The sequence below is a fragment of the Electrona antarctica genome (assembly GCF_951216825.1).
Source record: "Electrona antarctica genome assembly, chromosome: 3".
Lineage (NCBI taxonomy): Eukaryota > Metazoa > Chordata > Actinopteri > Myctophiformes > Myctophidae > Electrona > Electrona antarctica.
In genome coordinates, this window is record NC_136808.1 from 39,967,594 (window position 1) to 39,990,788 (window position 23,195).

General features: G+C 43.4%; 1 protein-coding gene across 2 annotated transcripts in view; it reads right to left on the bottom strand.

The window, feature by feature from the left end:
- Positions 1-2,970: 2,970 nt before the first annotated feature.
- Positions 2,971-23,195, bottom strand: part of adcy7 (adenylate cyclase 7) — a 60,665-nt gene continuing 40,440 nt past the window's right edge. For both annotated transcript variants that reach the window (XM_079496742.1, XM_079496741.1), the window contains 6 exons: positions 16,784-16,942; positions 12,519-12,665; positions 11,247-11,354; positions 9,583-9,697; positions 5,478-5,602; positions 2,971-4,471 (listed from right to left, as the gene is read on the bottom strand). In XM_079496742.1, coding sequence (XP_079352868.1) covers positions 4,325-4,471; positions 5,478-5,602; positions 9,583-9,697; positions 11,247-11,354; positions 12,519-12,665; positions 16,784-16,942 — 801 coding nt within the window. In that variant the 3' untranslated portion in view covers positions 2,971-4,324. The remainder of the gene's footprint in view (positions 4,472-5,477; positions 5,603-9,582; positions 9,698-11,246; positions 11,355-12,518; positions 12,666-16,783; positions 16,943-23,195) is intronic.

The window sequence follows — 23,195 nt, forward strand, 5'->3', positions numbered from 1 at the left end:
GTTATGGCACGTCAAAAAAATCACTTTCACCTTGAAACTCCATTCACACTTTTTATAATTCAGCTTACTGTGGAGACACATGCTGGGACATTTGACTTTTTAATGTTTTGTAGTTTCTGAGTTATTTAACTTAAACGCCCAATGCATTCTCAATGGCAATAGCACAAACTTTGGCATGCTACTAGTCCTACATCCTTACACCTAGAAACCCCATTCAAGCCTATTTAGGTTAATCTTACGGTGGACATGTTTGCCTGAAAAGGAATCTTTGAAATGTTTCATAGTTTTAGAAATATAGTGCTTTCAAATTTGAGATATTTATAATGGGCCTCAATGGCAGATTTTGGCACTTCAAAAAATCACTTTCACCTAGAAACTCCATTCACACTTTTTATAATTCAGCTTACTGTGGAGACACATGCTGGAACTTTTTACTTTGAAATGTTTCATAGTTTCTGAGTTATTTAACTTAAACGCCCAATGCATTCTCAATGGCAATAGCACAAACTTTGGCATGCTACTAGTCCTACATCCTTACACCTAGAAACCCCATTCAAGCCTATTTAGGTTCATCTTACGGTGGACATGTTTGCCTGAAAAGGAATCTTTGAAATGTTTCATAGTTTTAGAAATATAGTGCTTTCAAATTTGAGATATTTATAATGGGCCTCAATGGCAGGTTATGGCACGTCAAAAAATCACTTTCACCTAGAAACTCCATTCACACTTTTTATAATTCAGCTTACTGTGGAGACACATGCTGGGACATTTGACTTTTTAATGTTTTGTAGTTTCTGAGTTATTTAACTTAAACGCCCAATGCATTCTCAATGGCAATAGCACCAACTTTGGCATCCTACTAGTCCTACATACTTACACCTAGAAACCCCATTCAAACCTATTTAGGTTCATCTTATGGTGGACATGTTTGCCTGAAAAGGAATCTTTGAAATGTTTCATAGTTTTAGAAATATAGTGCTTTCAAATTTGAGAGATTTATAATGGGGCTCAATGGCAGACCTATGGCACGTCAAAAAAACACTTTCACCTAGAAACTCAATTCAAGCCTATTTAGGTTCATCTTACAGTGGACGTGTTTGCCTGAAAAGGAATCTTTGAAATGTTTCATAGTTTTAGAAATATAGTGCTTTCAAATTTGAGAAATGTATAATGGGGCTCAGTGGCAGGTTATGGCACGTCAAAAAAATCACTTTCACCTTGAAACTCCATTCACACTTTTTATAATTCAGCTTACTGTGGAGACACATGCTGGGACATTTGACTTTTTAATGTTTTGTAGTTTCTGAGTTATTTAACTTAAACGCCCAATGCATTCTCAATGGCAATAGCACAAACTTTGGCATGCTACTAGTCCTACATCCTTACACCTAGAAACCCCATTCAAGCCTATTTAGGTTAATCTTACGGTGGACATGTTTGCCTGAAAAGGAATCTTTGAAATGTTTCATAGTTTTAGAAATATAGTGCTTTCAAATTTGAGATATTTATAATGGGCCTCAATGGCAGATTTTGGCACTTCAAAAAATCACTTTCACCTAGAAACTCCATTCACACTTTTTATAATTCAGCTTACTGTGGAGACACATGCTGGAACTTTTTACTTTGAAATGTTTCATAGTTTCTGAGTTATTTAACTTAAACGCCCAATGCATTCTCAATGGCAATAGCACAAACTTTGGCATGCTACTAGTCCTACATCCTTACACCTAGAAACCCCATTCAAGCCTATTTAGGTTCATCTTACGGTGGACATGTTTGCCTGAAAAGGAATCTTTGAAATGTTTCATAGTTTTAGAAATATAGTGCTTTCAAATTTGAGAAATGTATAATGGGGCTCAATGGCAGGTTATGGCACGTCAAAAAATCACTTTCACCTAGAAACTCCATTCACACTTTTTATAATTCAGCTTACTGTGGAGACACATGCTGGGACATTTGACTTTTTAATGTTTTGTAGTTTCTGAGTTATTTAACTTAAACGCCCAATGCATTCTCAATGGCAATAGCACCAACTTTGGCATCCTACTAGTCCTACATACTTACACCTAGAAACCCCATTCAAACCTATTTAGGTTCATCTTATGGTGGACATGTTTGCCTGAAAAGGAATCTTTGAAATGTTTCATAGTTTTAGAAATATAGTGCTTTCAAATTTGAGAGATTTATAATGGGGCTCAATGGCAGACCTATGGCACGTCAAAAAAACACTTTCACCTAGAAACTCAATTCAAGCCTATTTAGGTTCATCTTACTGTGGACATTTTTGCCTGAAAAGGAATCTTTGAAATGTTTCATAGTTTTAGAAATATAGTGCTTTCAAATTTGAGACATTTATAATGGGGCTCAATGGCAGATATAGGCACGTAAACAAATCACTTTCACCTAGAAACTCCAATCACACTTTTTATAATTCAGCTTACTGTGGGCAGACATGCTGGAACTTTTTACTTTGAAATGTTTTGTAGTTTCTGAGTTATTTAACTTAAACGCCCAATGCATTCTCAATGGCAATAGCACAAACTGTGGCATGCTACTAGTCCTACATACTTACACCTAGAAACCCCATTCAAACTTATTTAGGTTCATCTTATGGTGGACATGTTTGCCTGAAAAATAATCTTTGAACGATTTCATAGTTTTAGAAATATAGCGCTTTCAAATTTGAGATTTATAATGGGGGTCAATGGCAGATTTTGGCACATCAAATAGTCCCTGAGGTACAGTGAGGTAGGCTATGCAAGTCTTTTTCTGGTTTTGTCCTCGTAGCAGTTTTTGTATTGACCTGTACTTTGTTTGTTGTAAGGCATTGTTCCCCTTTCAGTGCAGGAGCTGATGGACACCATGTGTGCTTAACACTTAATTGCTGTTTAATGAAAAGCAATTCAAAATGTGCTTTGTGTGTGACATTTGTATGCATTTCAGTCAAACCTTTTTTAATGGAAAGCCTGTTTTCTCAGATGTTATACGGCAAACTTATGAAAACATTTATTACATCGCGTAAATGTACAAAATTCACATATGTTTGTTCACATGAAGGCAATACTTTAGTACAGACAGGGCAGTGGAAAGATAAGGCCATAGTATAAGACACATTGACATATTTTCGTGAGGGCAATCTAGCGTAGATAGTTTAAGGCTAAAGACAGCACAGCATCAATTCCCTCGTTGCAGCATACGCAGACGGGCAGCAATAAGACACATTGGAGGTCCATGTTCTACCTATGCACAAGAAAAAGCACTACAGCTAACGGATGGCTTGTATACCGCACAACAGTGTATTTCCATGTCAAACTACTACTAAAATCTGTCCGTATATTATGTAAAGGTGGAAAGAAATAGGTGCTGCCTGGCCAAGCTGCAGTTAGTAATAATATCCCTTTCACAAATTGATCAAGTAGCTCGATAATAAGTTGTCCATTTCAAATGAAGTGTTGATGCGAGGCGCTCTGCAACACTGCTTCAAGATTTGACTGAGCCTGAAATAAAAATATTTTCTTTTCAAATGTACAGCTTGGCCATCACCTAAACGTCGGTATTAAATTCACAATTTGTTTCAGCTCCAAAAACATTGAATAAGCAAAATACTATTGAACCACACACACACACACACACACACTTACAAGGGGCATTATAATTGTACAGCATTTCTATCAACGAATCAGGCCTCATATTTTGCCTATTACACAGTAACAGAGCATTGTGATCCAGCCCTTAAATAAAAACAAATATGCATTGTGGGCTCCGTAACAACATCCAAAATGGAACCAGTTCCTTATACGATCCTAATGGTCAGTCCAAATGGATTTAATTAAATGTACTGTACATCTGTATTTGGCATTGATATAACACACCCATCCAACAGCTAATGAGAAAAACTGAAAAGAAAGTAAAGCGACTGATCACTAGACAAGTGTGTGCATAAACACAAAAAAAGCTGCTGAATGTATGTACATCGCTCCAGCATGCATGCAGTCCACCAAGACTGACAGATTGCGACGGACGGACGGCTCCCCATCATAGTGCATCATGGGAGTTGGGGGTCCGTCACATAGCAGCGCAGAAGACATTCTCACATTCCTCGTCCCCCTCCTCAGCATTTCAGTCAATAACACTACCATCATCACTACCATGACGACGTTACAGTCAGCTCCCCCTCAACATCCATCCATGGTGTGTGGGAGTTTGTAAACTCTTGACTTGTGTGAGTCTATGTAAAAAGTTATCCGTGTGCCATAAATCCCAGTTTGTTGACTTTTTTTGGGAGGGGATGGGCAGGGGTTGGGGGCCCGGAGCTATAAGCGTATCAGCTCAGGCCCATGCCCTGCTGCTTGCTCATGTCTGTGCACAAGAAGAAGGTCTTCAGTTCTCCTTTGCCCTTGACGTTGATGAGGCCTCGACACTCACAGGAGTAGCCCAGTTTCTGTAGGACGCCCGACGTCTCCTCGGTCACCTGGAGGATCACATGGGCACAAAACGTTTCACACTTTAACCGGAGTCACAGCAGTAAGATATTGTCTCTGTCGGGTGGAAACCTCATTATTTCCAAAAACGTTTTTCAGGATTCGAATTCAAAAATAGCCAAAGTAGCAGATCGAGAAGCTTGTGGATCTGTTACTTTTGATAATGATCTTGATAATGATGTTTTTCTGTGGCGCTGCAGTATGATCAGGTAGGGCTTTAATTTACGAACAAACACAAAACGTTAGAAGGTTTCTGTCCAAACCATGGTGATATTAAAAGGGTTTCCAGGGTGTTATACACAGTGCAATTGTGAACATTAGTCACAATCGCCCTAAAGCACTAAAACAAAATGTATCCTAGTGTCCCTATGAGGCGAACATTTGACAAAAACAGCAGATCTACAAGCTCACAACGTGTTGTGACCCATTGTGAACTTGTAGATCGGCACTATTGATGTACAACTACGTACGTATACGCAATTTACGATTACAGACAGATTAATTTGGTGAGTGACGAATCAGAATCAAGCGTTCAACCATGCAGTGTAATAAACGGGGCCTATAATGGGCTCTATGCATGCACGCCATTTTGGAAAGAAGTTGCTCCAGGTGTTATCCATGATACTAATGAAGGCTCTGTTCCATTCTGGTCAAACAGAGTCAGGGTGCTGCTATTGTGCATGGTGGCTCACTGGAAACACTCTGCTACACCAGTGGAGTGTCCTTGAGTGTGTTCCAAATGGCCCTGTACATTTCTGTAACTCTGAGAGTGTACACATTTGTACACAGTCAGAGTTATGGGGGTCCTTGAAATGAAAAAGTTTGAGAACCACTGTACACTAAATGTAACAGAGATTTAATTTGTATCATCTGTAACATCTGTGAAGGAAGAGTTATTCTGTGTGCATAGAGCCTATTGGCAAATGGGATCAGTGCAGGACAGTTGTCCAGTGTTTGTGTGTGTTCAGTCAGCCGTGGTTGTGCTGAGTGGTGTACCTGGATCTTCCCCAGCTCTCCGGTGCTCTCCATTCTGCTGGCCACGTTGACAGTGTTGCCCCAGATGTCATACTGAGGCTTCCTGGCTCCAATCACTCCGGCGATCACAGGACCGTGGTTAATACCTGTGGGATGAGCAGCATGCAAACATTGAATACTGTGTAGGCCTACATATTTTTTGAGCGAACATTTTTTATATTTTAAATATTTTGTTGCTTCAGTGTTTACAATATAATTTCCTGTTTCAGAGTAGACAATACTGTAGCAGTATACAGAGTTGACATTACGAACCCACACAAAACGTGTCGGAGCACAACGCGTCACGTTGCGACGCGTTGTGCTCCGACACATTTTTTGGGAAAATGTTCAGACCTTTTTCCATGTCCAATTCCCCAAAAACGGAACATCCGGTTGAAAGTGGTTAAGTACACTACAGTACACCTTACAGTATGCCACCAAGATGAAGCAACAGTGGTTCCATATGTAACTGTAGGCTTACATACAGATGTGCCATTCCAACTCTTCACACTTTGCTAATCTTTTCCTGAAGGTTTTCTGAAAATGCATGTTTCCCCATGCAGGTTTAATTCACTGATTAGCCTTGCTAATTCTACTGCTTTGTTACTGAAAAGAAGTGAAAAGACACTTCCAGCAGGGGAACTCTATCAATTCACCTGTATCTGAATAGAATGAACACACATAACACCTTGGCAAATGCCCCCCTTTCTCACTGACAATCTACTGAATTGCCAATGGCTGGACATGTTCTCAAACGGAACATCTGTACTGACGTCATGTAAATGAGTTACAGTACATACTGCTCAGTGGGAGGCCTGTTCCTCTGCTACCCCTTTAGCACTTCTTTCCCACAGCAGTTACATGTACGTAAAATATGTACGTCAAACCTCAAAGAGTCCATGGCCAAAGATATGGCGTAAAACCAATTACCATCATATGGCTTTTTAATAAAAATGTCTGCGACGGGATATTTAGTGGGTTTCATTCCTCCACTCAAAAGGTTGTTTTGACACAGCTGTGGATATATAAGTGCTCTGCTGCTCGGTCGGAAACTGTTTATGCAGTCAGTGTTCTCTCTCCAAGGAAAACGTCCGTGTTTTATGGCCCCAAAACGTTATTATGCATCTCTTATCATCTGTTGAACTGTACTGTAAATGTTTCTTTTCTCTGTTGAAAGCTGCTATGAATAATCAGTCTGGGATGTGCAGTATGTCCGTATCATAAAACAACGAATGGAGGACATGTCTAAAGGTATCCATGGTATGTAAATACGTTGCTCTATGACTCTATGACCAGTGATTATGTACAGTAGTCCAGTGGTTCTCAAACGTTTTTTGTGTCAACTAAGGAAGGACCCCCAAATTCTTAAAGGACCACTTCACCACTTTTCAACCTATCTTCATATAATAGGTCCTCACTAATAATCATGATAAAATGGCACAGATTTTTTCTACTCAGTCTGTGTCTCATAGGAGGGCTGTGGGCAGTTTAGAAACCGTTTTCCAGTGACATCATCATTAGGCAGATTATTTTTTAAACAAGATTGTTTTACAAAAATGTTTCATTATCGAGAGAACGATGGCTTCCATTTTCGCATTGCAACTTTTCAGGACTAGAAAGCCTGCAGTTTCTATTAGAGTGTATTCCCCATCGATGATGTCACTGGAAGACGGTTTCTGAACTGCCCACAGCCCTCCTATGAGACACAGACCGAGTAGAAAAAAAATTCACAATTTTTTCATGATTATTAGTGAGGACCTATTATATGAAGATAGGTTGAAAAGTGGTGAAGTGGTCCTTTAATATAGTGGCACGCTGTGCACTTATACGCTGTGAGCTTATATATATATTTTTTTTTATCGCCAATGTATACAATATGGATCAGGTTCAGGTTCAGGTTTATTTGTCATATGTATAAATACAAGTATAAATACAATGAAAATCATTTTGCTCAGAGCATTCTCAGTCTTACATACACAGGACATAGACAAACATCTATAGTGCAAAGAAAAATACAAAAACACAGACAAAGTGCAAGTGGGTGACAAAACAGTGCAATACAGTTAAAGGTCAGCTGTTCAGCAGCCTGACTGCCTGGGGGAAGAAACTGTTGCTGAGACGGGTGGTGCGAGATTTGATGCTCTGGTAGCGTTTTTTGGAAGGGAGTTGTTTGAACAGGGTATTTGCGGGATGGCTGGTGTCTTTGATGATGTTGTGGGCTTTTTTCATACAACGAGTGTTGTAGATGTTGTGGAGACTGGGTAGTTCTGTGTTACCGATGATTTTAGCTGCTGTTTTAACGGTCCTCTGCAACCTGTTGCGGTCCTGAGCAGTCGTGTTACCGTACCACACTGTGATACAGCCAGTTAAGACACTTTCAATTATACAGCGATAAAAGTTCACTAGTCCTTTTGTACTTAGGCCAAACTTTTTAAGGCGCCTCAGAAAGTACAGTCGCTGCTGCGCCTTCTTGAGGATGTACTCGGTGTTGAGTGACCATGTGAATGTGTCTGTGATGTGTATGCCCAGGAATTTAAAGTTATCAACTATGTCGACAGATGACCCTTTGATGGAAATGAAGGGGTTCAAATGATTGTGATGCCGTACGTGTTTTTAACCGGGATGAACCTTGAGATGAGATGAACCCATGCAGTGATAAAAGCCACATCCTCATCATATTATGATGATCCTCTGTTTTAACAACTACTCTATTCGTTTCCAGAAATTCCATAACGATGAGAAAACGACCAGGAAAATAGCCAGAGTCCACACACACCTATCATTTCTATGGACTTGCGTAGTTTTAAAAAGCACAGATGTGCTCCATTTCCAAATCCAAAGACCTTGCCTTTACATGAAATTAAATGTACAATAGTTCTTTCTTACTAAAGTGTTTAATATGTATTTATTTTATAAATATGCGTAGTGTGTGTGTGGGAAGTGGGAATGCTTTGATGGTGCATGTCAGATGGAAACCTCCAAAACTGTTACTTTTCAGGATTCAAATTCAAAAGTAGCAGATCTACTACTATCTTTCAACTGTACATTCCCGAAGCCCTTCATAAACACCCAGTAACCATGCTATTCACTACGTAAATGCATGCACCCATATAGTTTCACCTTTATTTGTTGTGAGCTTGTATCAAGGTTTGCAATGTTTAGTGTTTTGTCCTGTCCATGTACGATTGTACGTTGTATGTAATTTGTTTTGTTTTATTGTTAACATGTACAATAATGATTGTGACATGTATCCGTGTTGGGAGCCCCTCAAAAACGAGATGGTACATCTCAAGGGGTCTTTTTCCTAATAAAGAAACTTGAATCATCATCAAGACTTTTTGTGTCACATTGAATTATGATAATATAGTCAGGCATTCATTTACAAAAGGTTTTAGCAGACGGTTTGAGTTATTTTGACTTGTTTGTTATTTAATTTTTTAATTAACGCCCTACTTGTTCTTACTACAGCGTCACACAAAAGCATCAAAGGTAGCAAATCTGCAATGTCGAAACAGTTTGTAGATCTGCTACTTTTTGAATCCTGAAAGGTAACAGTTTTGGACATATGAAGTTTCCACCCGACACAAATAGCAGGAGCAACAACAACGGTTACATTTACCTCTCTCTGACGGGACTGGTAATGTGCCCACAAACGGAAACATTAAATGATCTTTATTGTTAATGGTAATATTTGTGTTAGGGACAAGATGACGTACATTTTCCCTTCATTGTCAATGGCGTTTTTAAAACAAACATTGAACTAAAAACAAACATTAAACCCCCTAAAAAAATAGCAAAAATAGCTGATCTACAAGCTCAAAGCGTGTCGCAGTGCGACGCATTTTGAACTTGTAGATCGGCAATTTTTGTCACAACAGTATATACAATGTGGCCCTCTGGAGTGAGTCTGGAACTATAGTGGCACTCTCCAATCTCCATCTTCAAACTTGCCCACCCCCGTTTTAAAATATTGTTTGATCTGCCCTTTTGATGGAATTTGAGCCCCTGCCCCTCCAGTGGTCTCTGCACGGTCCTGATTGTGTCCTTGTGGGAGAAGGTGTGGGTGTCGTGGGTTACGTCTACTCACCCACACGGAGCCGGAAGCTGTTGAAGGAATGCCTGTTGATGCCGTCCAGCTTTCCGATGAGAGCGATGGCAAACTCCACCATGTTGCCTATCTGGGCCTGCTGCCTCTCTCTGTCCTGAAGCAACATTAAAGACACATGAATAGACCACATCACAACGTTTGCAAACACGCAGCTATTTCTGGGTGGAATGCCTACGGACGTTTTCACAATGTAAAACAAAGTGTCCAGAACATATAGTTATAGTTAACAAAATAATATATCTAATAGTAAATAGTTAATAGCAGTGTCCAGTTTTATATTTTCAAAAATGTTATTACTTTACTTACATCAATGCCAAAATTATGGATCTGGCGTTGAAAGTCGTTAAACTTACAGTAAGCAAGTCTACCTGGTTATTACAATCTGGCTAGGTTTAGTGGTGGAACATGGAAGTAGCAGGTAGTGTCGTGCAGAGAGCACTGAGGGAGGTGGTGCTCAAAGCCCACAAAAAAGGGCACGTGCACCATGCGTCGGGTTCATGCGTGACATTTTAGCGGTTTGTACTAACTAGACCCTTTTTTTTGTTGCAACGAGTACAACAAGCAGAAGTATTTCCTCTTGAAGCAGATTTCAAAATAAGAGCCTCTCGTTATACGATTAGTTATATGATTAGCCTCTCGTTATACGATTAGTTATATGATTAGTTATATGATTAGCCTCTCATTATATGATTAGTCTAATTTAATAATAAATAATAATAATAAAACTTTATTTGTATAGCACCTTTCATGACATGAAATGCAGCTCAAAGTGCTTTACACAAAAAAGAAAAGAAAAGCAGGGCATAAACAATACAGTGAGGACATGAATAACATTTTTTTTAAAAGACAGATAAATCAATTAAAAGCAAGGGTGTAAAAGTGGGTCTTGAGCTGAGCTTTAAAAATGTCTACAGAGGCTGCCTGTCGAAGGTACAGTGGGAGTTTGTTCCACGCCGTCGGCCCGTAGAAGCAAAAAGCTGCTTCCCCGTATTTTTTAGTTGCCATTTTTGTGGGCAAAGCGAGCAGGCCAGCAGTGGAAGACCTTAGGGGGCGGTTTGGGACATATTTCGGCAGGCAGTCATGTAGGTAGGAAGGTGCGAGACCATTGAGAGCTTTATAAACAAGTAAAATAATTTTAAAATCAATCCTAAAAACAACCGGAAGCCAGTGCAATGAGGCCAAGACTGGAGTATTTAGTGGACTAAATTAGAAGTACGTGACACACAATGGAATTCATAACACAAGAACAGTTGTATAATACATACAAGAAACAACAAAGTTACCTTCTCCTCCTCTCAGCATAATTTAAAGCCTGGATAGATACAGGACAAATATCTATTACTAGTGGCCCCTGGGACCTTTAGGCGAAGGCCAGAAGGGAGCAGCCTGTATTCAGAGCTGAAGGGATGAGAGTTGTCCGTACAAATGGACTTGGATTTGAAATTCTTGATCTTGAGGTCTACCTGCTTGTTCCCCTGGTCTAGGTTTAGTGGTGGAACATGGAATGGAAGTAGCAGGTCTACCTGCTTGTTCTCCTGGTCTAGGTTTAGTGGTGGAACATGGTATGGAAGTAGCAGGTCTACCTGCTTGTTCTCCTGGTCTAGGTTTAGTGGTGGAACATGGAATGGAAGTAGCAGGTCTACCTGCTTGTTCTCCTGGCCGGGCGTCCCACTAAGTCCTGCTGCTGCCATGTAGGTGCTCCCTATCGTCTTAATCTTCTCCACGCCGCTGAATTTAGGCTTGGACAGAAGCTGTGGACCAGGATGAGACAGAAATACAAGATTCCATAGATTCAAGTTCTGACAGATTTTAGTCATTTGGATTCCATAGAAGCCAGCATGCCTTCTATGGAAGCATGCGGCACACAGCGAACCTAGACGATCTACAAGCTCACAACGTGTCACGCTGATTTTGGTTACCGGTATTTGAATTGCCCTTACTAGAAATAGAATAGATTAAAGATTGTTTGCATTGATCACACTAGCTGTAAAATACATAATCTAGGAAGAATCAATAATAACCTAATGGTTGAATAGAGGAAGGGTCCCATGTGACCCTGATGAAGGCTGATTGCCGAAACACGTTGGTCCTCCCTTTTTGTGTAATGATCTTTGCCATGCCTTAATTTACAATAAAGGCTTTTTTCACCTCACTGGAACAGAGTGCCTTGGATCCTCTTCTTTATTTTAATAACCTAATGGTCTTGCATATCTCATTAAAAGATATTTCACAAAAAAAACTAACTTCAAACTCCATTTTGACCATGATAGATATATCGAAAACACCCGTCCTTGGTTCTGGTGACTTATACTGCCCTCATAATACTTCACTGTTTATTATTACACTTTTATTTGTTTATTTATCTGTTTATTTATTCATTATGGATCCTTCTTCTTTTCATTTTCCAAACAAATTATGTTAAATAAATGATAAAAGTAATCGAAAAACCATGTCCCCATCACGTATTAGAAGGACAATATCAGTCACCAAAACCAATTTTTCTTTAGTGAAATGTCCCTTTATAAAGCCTTGCTCTGTGATTTCTCCAACTGGTTGGCTGTATATGCAGAACAGCATCATGATCATGATCATTCTACATTATTGTCCTAATTGTTTATGTAACTCTAGTGCAGGGCGGCTCCTTTCATGCAGTGTCACAAATCACAAATTAGAACTTTGGCCTGACAAAACCAGTCGCAAGATTGTATTTTGCTTCAATAAAGGCAATTTACAGATCCTGTGAATAATTTTATGCTCAAATCAGTAGGAAATTAGGAATAAATGTAGAGACAGTACTTTTCCTTCAGCAACGCAGGGATGACAACAGTAAATGAGACTAAATAAATGTGCTGGTTAATGAAATGAGAGGTAATTCGGAGAAAGGTGCAATTAGGTCTTTAAGTCTTTGAACCAACCTCATCAAAGTCAGCGATGATTTCGTTAAGCAGCCTGAGGCATTCCAGGCCCTCCTTGTTGATGTCACATTCAGTGTAGAACTCTTTGAAATCTGGCACAGAGGCGAACATCACGCACACACAGTCATAGGACTTGTAGTACAGGTCCTGGTGGTTTAATGAGAGATATGGTGGTTGGATGTGGTGCATAATGGTGGTTAGATAACACAGTAAGAACAATAAGTTGTGTACATCCAAGACATTCATCTCAGCCTTTATTTAGTCGATTAGGTGTCCTTAGGTGTCCTCACTTCCCTCCTTTTTCCATCATGTATTTGGGAATAATTCTCAGGTCCATAATTACCCAACATGTAACTCAAATCACCTCAGACCTCCAAAGGCCCATACGTCTCAAACTCAATTTAATATAGGCTTTTGATGGTGTAAAATATGGAATTATCTGCCATTACATCTATGGGAGTAGTCTTCTCACCAATGAAGGTTTTACCCGGGCCGGGATCGAACCCATGGACTTGTGGTCCAAAGGTGAGAGCTCTTAACCTGACTCCGCCAGATGGGGCAGCAGAGAGTACACTGGGCAGGAGGGGGGAACCCAGTGTACTCTCTGCTGCCCCATCTGGCGGAGTCAGGTTAGAGAGCTCTACCAAATGGCTGAAATGTACTGTATATGGGCCATTCTACCGAATTGGTTCAAATTGCAGTCCCACAATGAAAAACAATTTAGTATTCAGACTTTTCACTGTAGTAATGTCATAGTATGGTCTAATTAACCACAATACATTAATTGAGATAATATAAAATTAAATATATATAAAAAAACATCCTTTATATGTCTGTCCCAACCTCTAAATTTCAATTCATGAAAAAAAGTCTGAAATTAATGTCTTCCAAAGTCTGTGTGTGGTTTTAAGGAGTGTCACTACCGACACACATAATTTCTCATGAATTATAAAAAAAAAAAGGTTTTTCTGCTAAATGTGATGTTTCTATCCATGTACATCAGTTCAAAGCTGTTTTTCTGCCATTTTTTGCCTAGCATTGTAGAGTTAAGCTGAAAACTAGATAAAATTGTTACTACCGAAACAGTCACTACCGAAACAATTCATCACTAATTAGTGACATGATTGTTTCGGTAGTGACAAAATTGGATGTTTATGCTTTTTAATGTTTTTTATGTACTTAATTCTAGTAGTTTAGTAGTAGCTTGAGCAAATGTAAAGCATCGTATGAGTTAATATTTAGCAAAATAGTTAAGTGACTATGGCACCGCATTGTAAAGACAATGCTGTGGTCACTACCGAAACAGTGCAGTCACTACCGAAACACTGGTTGTTTTGTCTAAAATCAAAGATAGTGAGTTATCAACCAATATTTTAAGATTATGATTGGTTAGGTGTATGTGTAATGTCAACTACAAATAATGCTGAAATCAATATAATCAACTTTATACATTTTACAAAGAATATTACGTTTAGATTTTGATTACTCTCAATAATTCAACATAAAAAAAATTGTTATATCAATTTAAATGTATTTAATTGTGGAACCACCTACATACATTCTTAAAAATGGTCTGTACAGGGGGGAATTAGTAATAAGTATCTTTATTCGAAGGTAAAAGTATATGTTTCGGTAGTGACACATTTTGGGAGAGGAAAGATATTCCAATAAATTATTAAAATACAATATGATAATTGAGTGTGCCTTTACTAAATATGTGTCCCTTAGATCTGGTGCAACATGAATATGGTAAAAGTTTTTCCATGTTTTACCTCAAAACTGTACTAAAGTACAGTATACTTAAGTAAATGTAGTTAATTAATTAAGACGGCCAGTTTGGCTGATGCATATAGGGGTTAGGTCCCCCACAGAACCCTCTGAGTGTGTGTGTGTGTGTGTGTGTGTGCGTGCGTGCGTGCGTGCGTGCGTGCGTGCGTGCGTGCGTGTGTGCGTGCGTGCGTGCGTGCGTGCGAGCAAGCTGGATGCCTCGGTTTCTCTTGCAAAAATCTGTCAACACTGTACAGTGCAATCACCACCTTTCTCTTCAACAGAACATAATTAACACATGACATGACTGTGACAGATGCTCTCTCCTCTGTCAGAAAGTCCCTGTCGAAAAAAATATCTATCTTGTTACCAGGAAACAGCCGGACGTTTCACTCACTCTTTATATCGTATTTCACAAGGAGGGCAGAAGAGAAGAAGACAGTTTGCTCTGGGTTTTCTGTAAATTCCCCACATCTGAGATAGTGTTCATGTTATTTGACAATGCGAGCATTGTTTCTCATGGGTAAATAACACCACAGAATACCTCTCTGGTATTACATGATATATGAAAAGCACACATTGGGCTTTCCAGGAAATTGAGTACAAATCATTCCTATACGTCAGTGGGAAACAATGTTGTCATTAAAAAGGTCTAAAGTTCAGCCTGTGTCAGCTAATATTTACAGCAAATTCTATTTTTAGTGATTTGTGTTTACTTTATCTGTTGTACTTGTTTATTTTGGTTTTGTCAGTCGCTCATACAGTCATGAACTGAACATGTTCTGTGTTGACATATTCTTTGTTAACAGTTATTGTGTTAAATTGTTCTTCCTGTAATTAAAGCGTACTAAATCCTGTTACTGGCTGGTGCAAGAACACATTCTTAATTCTCCCATCAGACAATCAATCAATAACATTAACTTTAATGTATTACATTACATCGTATCACATGATTCAGTCTTTTACAGCTAGTGGCTACTATAATGTTTATTTAAAATGGAGGACTCAACCCATTCAAGCATTTGTTTAAATTGTTACTTTAACATATTTTGTACGTTGGCTATTCAAAAAATTGCAGACAAGTTCATGGTGCATCACTTGCTATTTTTCTTTGAATATACTTATTTTTAATGTGAATTTTTAACTCAAATCTTTGCTTCTGGGGGTCCCTGGAACAAAATATTTTGAGATGCGGGTTGGTGGCCAAATACATTTTGGGGGTCCTTGACATGAAAAAGTTTCAGAACCAACATAAGTTTTTTCAGGATTTAGAAGACGTACAGAATCAGCCTCAGATTTTAATTAAGTATTCATTCAACATTCATTATTGTCTTCTTTGGTGATTCAATGAGAAACATAATAATAATGTGCAGCCAGAATGCAGGATTTAGCAATGTGATAAACAGGAGACACCCTCCAAAGTGACCCAACAGGAAGTCTGTTGTGTCACTTCCTCGTGACACGGACCATGTGATGATTTGACAGTCCTAAAACCAAAGTAACAACAGATGTTTCCGAAAAGTGTTAAAATGATAAATCAGCTATTGTTGATAACATAACATGTACTAGTTCTCAAATTACTTTTCTTAGGACCCCAGAATGTCATTTCCCAACATGATAGATAATTCCTTCCACATCTAGATGTAGTTCTGAGAATGTTTTTGGTTCCCACCCAGGTGGCAAGCATCTGGTTTAAAGACGTGACCCCCATTTTGTGTTTTTACCTTTCAAGACGGGAACCCATTTTTGGGTTGTTGTTACTACAGTATATCAGGTCTAAATGGGTTAAAATGAGGCCAATAAGGAAGGGTCATTTTCAGATTTTCCACTGCAGTTCTCATCAATCAATAATATATATATGTTCAATGATCATGAGGGGGGAGGGGGGGCTGCACAAACATAATGCGTAGGGCAACCAAATAGTCAATGGCGTCCCTGATATAAGGTATATGGCATAGATATATAAGAAAGGCTAGATGGCTCACCCGCGCTGCTGGCCAATGGAGAGCTACGTCGATACGTGGCGGCCATCTTATCGAGGGGCAGCATAACATTGTGTGTTTTTGTTTGAGCTGCCATAGAACATACTGTACTGTAGCCCCTCAGCAAGATGGCCACCGTGTGAACTACGTCAGAGCCTAGCCTTTATATATGTCTATCTATGGTATATGGATCCCACCCACCCAGCAGTTGAAAACCTCTGTTCGGATGCTGTAATGAGTTGAGTGTGAAGTTGATGGAGCATTGCACGTCCAGCCATGCTGATGTCAAAATGCTTTACCACTCTGATGGGGGAGATGGTTCATGGAACAGCAGAGTGATAATATTAGACTGGGTCTATTTTTTTGGGCAACACTGTGCACAGGGTGGAGGTGATGGTGGTGGTGGTGGAGGAGGGCCAGGCAGGGCGGCATAGATAGGAGAAGAAGTGACGGACCCACACATCTGCCTACCTTGTACTTTGCATTAACCAAATAGTTTGAGCAGCGGAGTCCCACCTCGTTCTTTTTGTTCTCTCCTACAAACAGCGAGGCCACGTGGGCAGGCAGCACATTCTCCAGCAGCAGCCGGTTCAGGTTCTCCCTGGTCTCGATCTCGTCCTGCTCAGTGCGGTTCTTGTTCTTCAGCAGGAAGTCCTGCCGGAAGCAGTACTCGTTCTACAAAGAGAGAAAGACGAGACGGAAGGACGGAAGAATGATTTCGGCTCAAAAATGGTAATAATGCTTTCTACCGCACTAAGGGTGGCGCGGTGGTAAAGTGTGTGGGTTTAAAATCCTGCCGTGGCGCATTCGATTGGATTTGGCTGTGTTCTAAATTAAAGTGTTAGTTTTAAACTAAATACTATTATACTAAAAAAGATAAAGATCAGGGGAAAAGAGTCACATTATTACAAGAACTTTTTACACTACAATAATGTTTCAAGTTTACACATGTTGTGGCATGTCGCTAGGCAACAGGCCGCCAGGTAAGCATGTGCCCCGAGAGAGCCAGTGGGAGAGAGGCAGAGAGCAGCCAAGAAGACCACGCCCACCACTCGGCCAGCTGGTAGACGCTCGCTACGTACCCGCCTACATTCTGTCCCAAGTTCATGCCTACTCATCAAGGCCACCTGTGTGTCTAGACAGAGTGATAAGGTGTAGACGAGGCTGTCTCTGCCCTCATTTCCTCTCTGACTCTCTAAGCGAACAGGTCGGGCCATGCTCTGGCGGTAAGCGACTCCTCTCACACACACACACGACTGGCTCACAGCATTGATGTATGAAGCAATCGCTAATAACCACGTCTCTCCTCCACATATAGGTAACCCGCTCCCGACGATAAATCGGACCATATAAACCCCTCCTGGCTGGAGTTAGACGGAGAAAGAAGTAACCGTCCATGGATCACAGCCAGGAGTAAACAGACATTGTGACAGACATTCACCGTGAGCCTCTTGTAGGGACAGAGCCGGCCAGCGCCACCTGTAGGGAAAGGACAGGAAAGCCTGGAGCTCCCACAACGAGTGACATTTTCTGTTTCAATTGTGCATTTGTGTTCTGACCGTTATCAAGCCCATACCCACGGGTCTGTCAACAATAAATAGCCGCATTGGCGATATTCTGTATCCACCCGAGTGTCTTGGTGTTGTTCAGTCCCCACAAGTGGTGGAGAATAGTGGGTTTTTACAAACTGAACCACACCAGCCTCTCAGGGACAGATGGAAAGGGACCCAGCAATTGACGCGCTCCTTCAGAGCCAGAACAATTTACAAGCCTCGGTACATGAGTTAGTGCGCCACTTCCATAGAGAGGCTAACGTTGCGCGCAACCCGGCCGAAGTACTCACTAAACTCACGCCAGAAGATGACATCGAGACGTACATCGACTTGTTTGAGCGCACCGCGGCTCGAGAGCGTTGGCCAGTGGTTGACTGGGCCAACATCCTGGCGCCGTTTCTCACAGGGGAACCACAACGGGCATGGGGAGATTTGTCCATTGCCGACTCCCGAGACTATCAACGGCTAAAGACGGCAATACTCGCCCGCCAGGGCCTCAGCTTACCGGCGCGCGCACAGCGTTTCCATAACTGGACCTTCCATCTCTCTCAACCACCCCGCCAGCGCAACGGCAAACAGGAGAGGAGCCCTCGGAACCAGAACCAGAACCAGGGCCAGGCCCGCCGCTGTTATGTGTGCGGCCAGGCTGACCACCTGTCCTGGTCCTGTCCAGACCGAGACAGGGGCGATGTCCCGATGCCCTCCGCGGGCAGCACCGACGCCAGCAGGCACTGCCTGCACACTGGCACTGAGCGCCGTGGCCACACCAACCTCCCGGTGAGAATTAATGGTGTCGACACGGAGGCCCTGCTGGACTCGGGCAGCGCCGTGACACTGGTCCACGCCGACTATGCCGGCCCCGTGAGCGAGACCACCATGCCCGTCAGCTGTGTGCACGGAAACCGGCGTGACTACCCAGTGAGCGAGATACACATTCAGACCACCCGCGGCACCACACTAGTGTCAGCGGGTGTTGTACCAACCCTACCGGTCCCCCTGCTGATCGGATATGACTGTCCACTGTTCGAGCGCCACTGGCGCCCCGGCGTGGAGAGGCCGCCAGGGAGGCGATCACGCCGCGGCCGCCGCCGCCGAAGCCGAGTACGGCCACCCCGGGGGACGCGACCCGCATGCCCAGCGTTCGGAGCCCCGTCTGACGCCTCGGGAAGTGACAGCTCCCCCAGCGCTGACGAACCCGGCACCGAAGAGGACCCCGGACCCCCCTGCATCCCAGGACCGGACCCCTTTGACGAACCCGGCACCGAAGAGGACCCCGGACCACCCTGCACCCCAGGACCGGACCCCTTCGCAGAGTTCCCCACCGCGGACAACCCCCCCACTCCGAGGACGGGGGAATTCGCTACAGCGCAGTGGAGTGATCCCAACCTGGAGATGGCGCGGCAGCGTGTTGACGTCATTGACGGACAAAAGCAGAGCGGGGTGAGTGCACTTAATTTCCCTTACTTTATGTGTAAAGATGGGCTGTTATACCGGGTGGTTAAAGACAAGAGAGAAGAGGAAGTAGAACAGCTTCTGGTACCAAAACAGTATGTCACTCGGGTGCTGTATCTGGCGCACACTCACCAGTTAGGCGCGCACCTCGCCGTACAGAAAACCTATGACCGTATACTGGCACGGTTTTACTGGCCAGGAGTTAAGAGGGCTGTCGAAATATTTTGCCAAAGTTGTCCTGAGTGTCAGAAGACGGCCCCCCGGCCCGCGTTTAGAAATCCGCTAGTGCCGCTGCCTATTATTGAGACCCCATTTGAACGGCTAGCCATGGACATTGTGGGACCACTCCCCAAATCAGCTAGAGGGCACCGTTACATCTTAGTAATAGTCGATTATGCCACCCGGTACCCCGAGGCCATCCCGCTCCGCTCTGCCACTGCCAAAACAGTAGCACATGAGTTGTTAATGCTATTTAGCAGGGTCGGGATACCGGCTGAAATTCTTTCGGATCAGGGGACATGTTTCATGGCCCGCATGCTAAACGTGCTATACAAATGGTTAAAGATCAAGCGCATCCGCACCTCAGTTTACCACCCCGAGACGGATGGCTTAGTGGAGCGCTTTAACCAGACCTTGAAAAAGATGCTGAGGAAACTGGTCGACATAGACGGAAAAGATTGGGACCAGCTAATCCCCTATGTCCTCTTCTCTATTCGGGAGGTCCCCCAGGCGTCGACAGGCTTCTCCCCCTTCGAATTGGTCTATGGGAGGAGACCTCGGGGACTGTTGGACATAGCAAAAGAGGCGTGGGAAACGCAGCCTTCCCCGCACAGAAGCGTAATAGAGCATGTTGACAGGCTGCAGGAGAGAGCGCGCAAAATCTGGCCCATGGTGCGCGAACACATGGAACGCGCACAGCGCGATCAAGCGCGCATCTACAACCGCGGGGCGCGCGTGAGAGAGTTCCAGGTGGGTGAGCAGGTGCTCGTCCTCGTGCCAACCAGCGAGTGCAAGTTTCTGGCCAAGTGGCAGGGGCCCTACGAGGTGGAGACGCGCATCGGCCCTGTCAACTACAGAGTGAGACAGCCAGGCAGGCGAAAAGCGCACCAGATATACCACGTTAACATTCTTAAAAAATGGCACCCTCCTAGCACTGTTCCCCCCCGTCTCTCACTCACCACCTTCTCTCCGCCTCCCCCTGTCCACATAGGAGAAGACCTATCACCGACGCAGCGGCAGGACGTGCACGAGCTGCTTAGCCAGTGCGCGGATGTGTTTTCGGACGAGTTGATCGAGCGGCTGGGCCCCGCCCGGTTCGTCAGTACACTAGACCTTACAAAAGGGTATTGGCAAGTTCCATTATCGGCCCGGGCCAAGCCAAAAACCGCCTTTTCTACCCCGGACGGCCTTTTTCAGTACACAGTCCTCCCGTTCGGTGTCCATGGAGCCCCCGCCACGTTTCAGCGGCTAATGGACCGGGTCCTTAGACCCCACCGTGACTTTGCGGGAGCTTATTTAGACGACATCGTGGTCCACAGCGCCACCTGGCGGTCACACCTACAACACCTCGAGGCAGTGCTCGGAGCGCTGCGCAAAGCCGGGCTTGTAGCCAACGCCAAAAAATGTCGCATCGGCCTGACGGAGACAGATTACTTGGGCTTCACAGTGGGAAGAGGCTGCGTCAAACCCCAGCGGAAGAAAGTGGAGCGGCTGAGGGACTGGCCCCGACCGATCACCAAGAAGCAGGTGAAATCATTTATGGGGCTCATTGCCTATTATCAGAAATTTATTAAAGACTTTGCCACCCTTGCAGCACCGCTATATGACCTGACCAAGAAGAGCCTGCCCCACCACGTCGGTTGGACCCCCGAGGCGGAGAAGGCTTTCCACACTCTGAAAGCGGCTATATGCGAGGAACCGGTCCTCGTTGCCCCGAACTTCAGCAAACCGTTCGTCCTCCACACCGACGCCTCGGGAACGGGGGTAGGGGCCGTGCTCTCACAGGTCATAGGCGGAGAAGAGCACCCGGTGACATATGTCAGTCGAAAACTACTCCGGCACGAGCGCAACTATGCCACGGTGGAGAAGGAGTGTCTCGCCATCAAATGGGCTATTCATCACCTTCGATACTACCTCTGGGGGAGGCAGTTCACCGTCGTCACAGATCACGCCCCCCTGAAGTGGATGTCCCGCAACAAAGACAGGAATGACCGGGTCACCAGATGGTTCCTCGAGCTGCAGGACTATAAGTTCGACGTCCAACACCGGCCCGGCAAGGACATAGCGCATGCAGACGCGCTTTCCAGGAGGTACGAGGAAGAGACTGAAGCTTCCGGAGCCACCGGCAAGCTTGGAGGGAGGATGTGTGGCATGTCGCTAGGCAACAGGCCGCCAGGTAAGCATGTGCCCCGAGAGAGCCAGTGGGAGAGAGGCAGAGAGCAGCCAAGAAGACCACGCCCACCACTCGGCCAGCTGGTAGACGCTCGCTACGTACCCGCCTACATTCTGTCCCAAGTTCATGCCTACTCATCAAGGCCACCTGTGTGTCTAGACAGAGTGATAAGGTGTAGACGAGGCTGTCTCTGCCCTCATTTCCTCTCTGACTCTCTAAGCGAACAGGTCGGGCCATGCTCTGGCGGTAAGCGACTCCTCTCACACACACACACGACTGGCTCACAGCATTGATGTATGAAGCAATCGCTAATAACCACGTCTCTCCTCCACATATAGGTAACCCGCTCCCGACGATAAATCGGACCATATAAACCCCTCCTGGCTGGAGTTAGACGGAGAAAGAAGTAACCGTCCATGGATCACAGCCAGGAGTAAACAGACATTGTGACAGACATTCACCGTGAGCCTCTTGTAGGGACAGAGCCGGCCAGCGCCACCTGTAGGGAAAGGACAGGAAAGCCTGGAGCTCCCACAACGAGTGACATTTTCTGTTTCAATTGTGCATTTGTGTTCTGACCGTTATCAAGCCCATACCCACGGGTCTGTCAACAATAAATAGCCGCATTGGCGATATTCTGTATCCACCCGAGTGTCTTGGTGTTGTTCAGTCCCCACAATGTATACAAATAAACAGGCCAACGGCATAAACAATATTAGTTTGCCTCTTCCACAAAAATAAAAGTTACTGTCACACGTGCCAAGCTGTCATTCTCTTGTATTATACTAGAATTTCGCCGCCCTTCGGGCGGCTCATCCTAGTTCCGTTGCAGCGCAATGGGAAGAAGGAAATTGCGAGATTTGACAGACTCCACTTCATGTTTCAGCTGTTTTTAAACCCAGTATTGTGCCCTTCACATGTAGTAACGGATGGGTATTATTATTATTTGTTGTATTTTATTTTCACATCAAAGCAAATTAAATTAAATTAAAATAAGCACACATGAAACTGCTTTTTACTGTTTTTGTTTACTTACAATAAGTTACTGTTTTTGGAAACCAAAAGATGTTGAGAATGGAGCAGAACATACTGTAGTATATTTTTGTGGGGACCTTGACTGCATTATAGTAGGCCTACAATCTGTTGGATTGCAGTGACCCCACATTGTTTCTTCGGGAACAATATTTGTAGTTACAATGAGGGCTACATGAGCCGAAGGGAGAGAAACACGTCGCCTCTCTCCAGTCCGTGCGTATGGTGCTGCTGGTGGCTGAATAACAACGGATCGCATCGCTGACTGACATAAACGCACAGTTACAATTCAGAGGCACTTCAATAAGAAAACTCAACTAATAACGCTTGTGTGTGTTAATGTGCCCGATGCTGACGTTAGTATATAATGTTTAGATTGTTTTCCTCTTGTACATGCGTTTGTGGGCACAGTGGCAGGGGGTGAAAAGCCGATTTGTCCCATGGTGTGCACTGCGCAACTGTGCAGTGTAAAACATGCTGAAATCAAACTACACACACA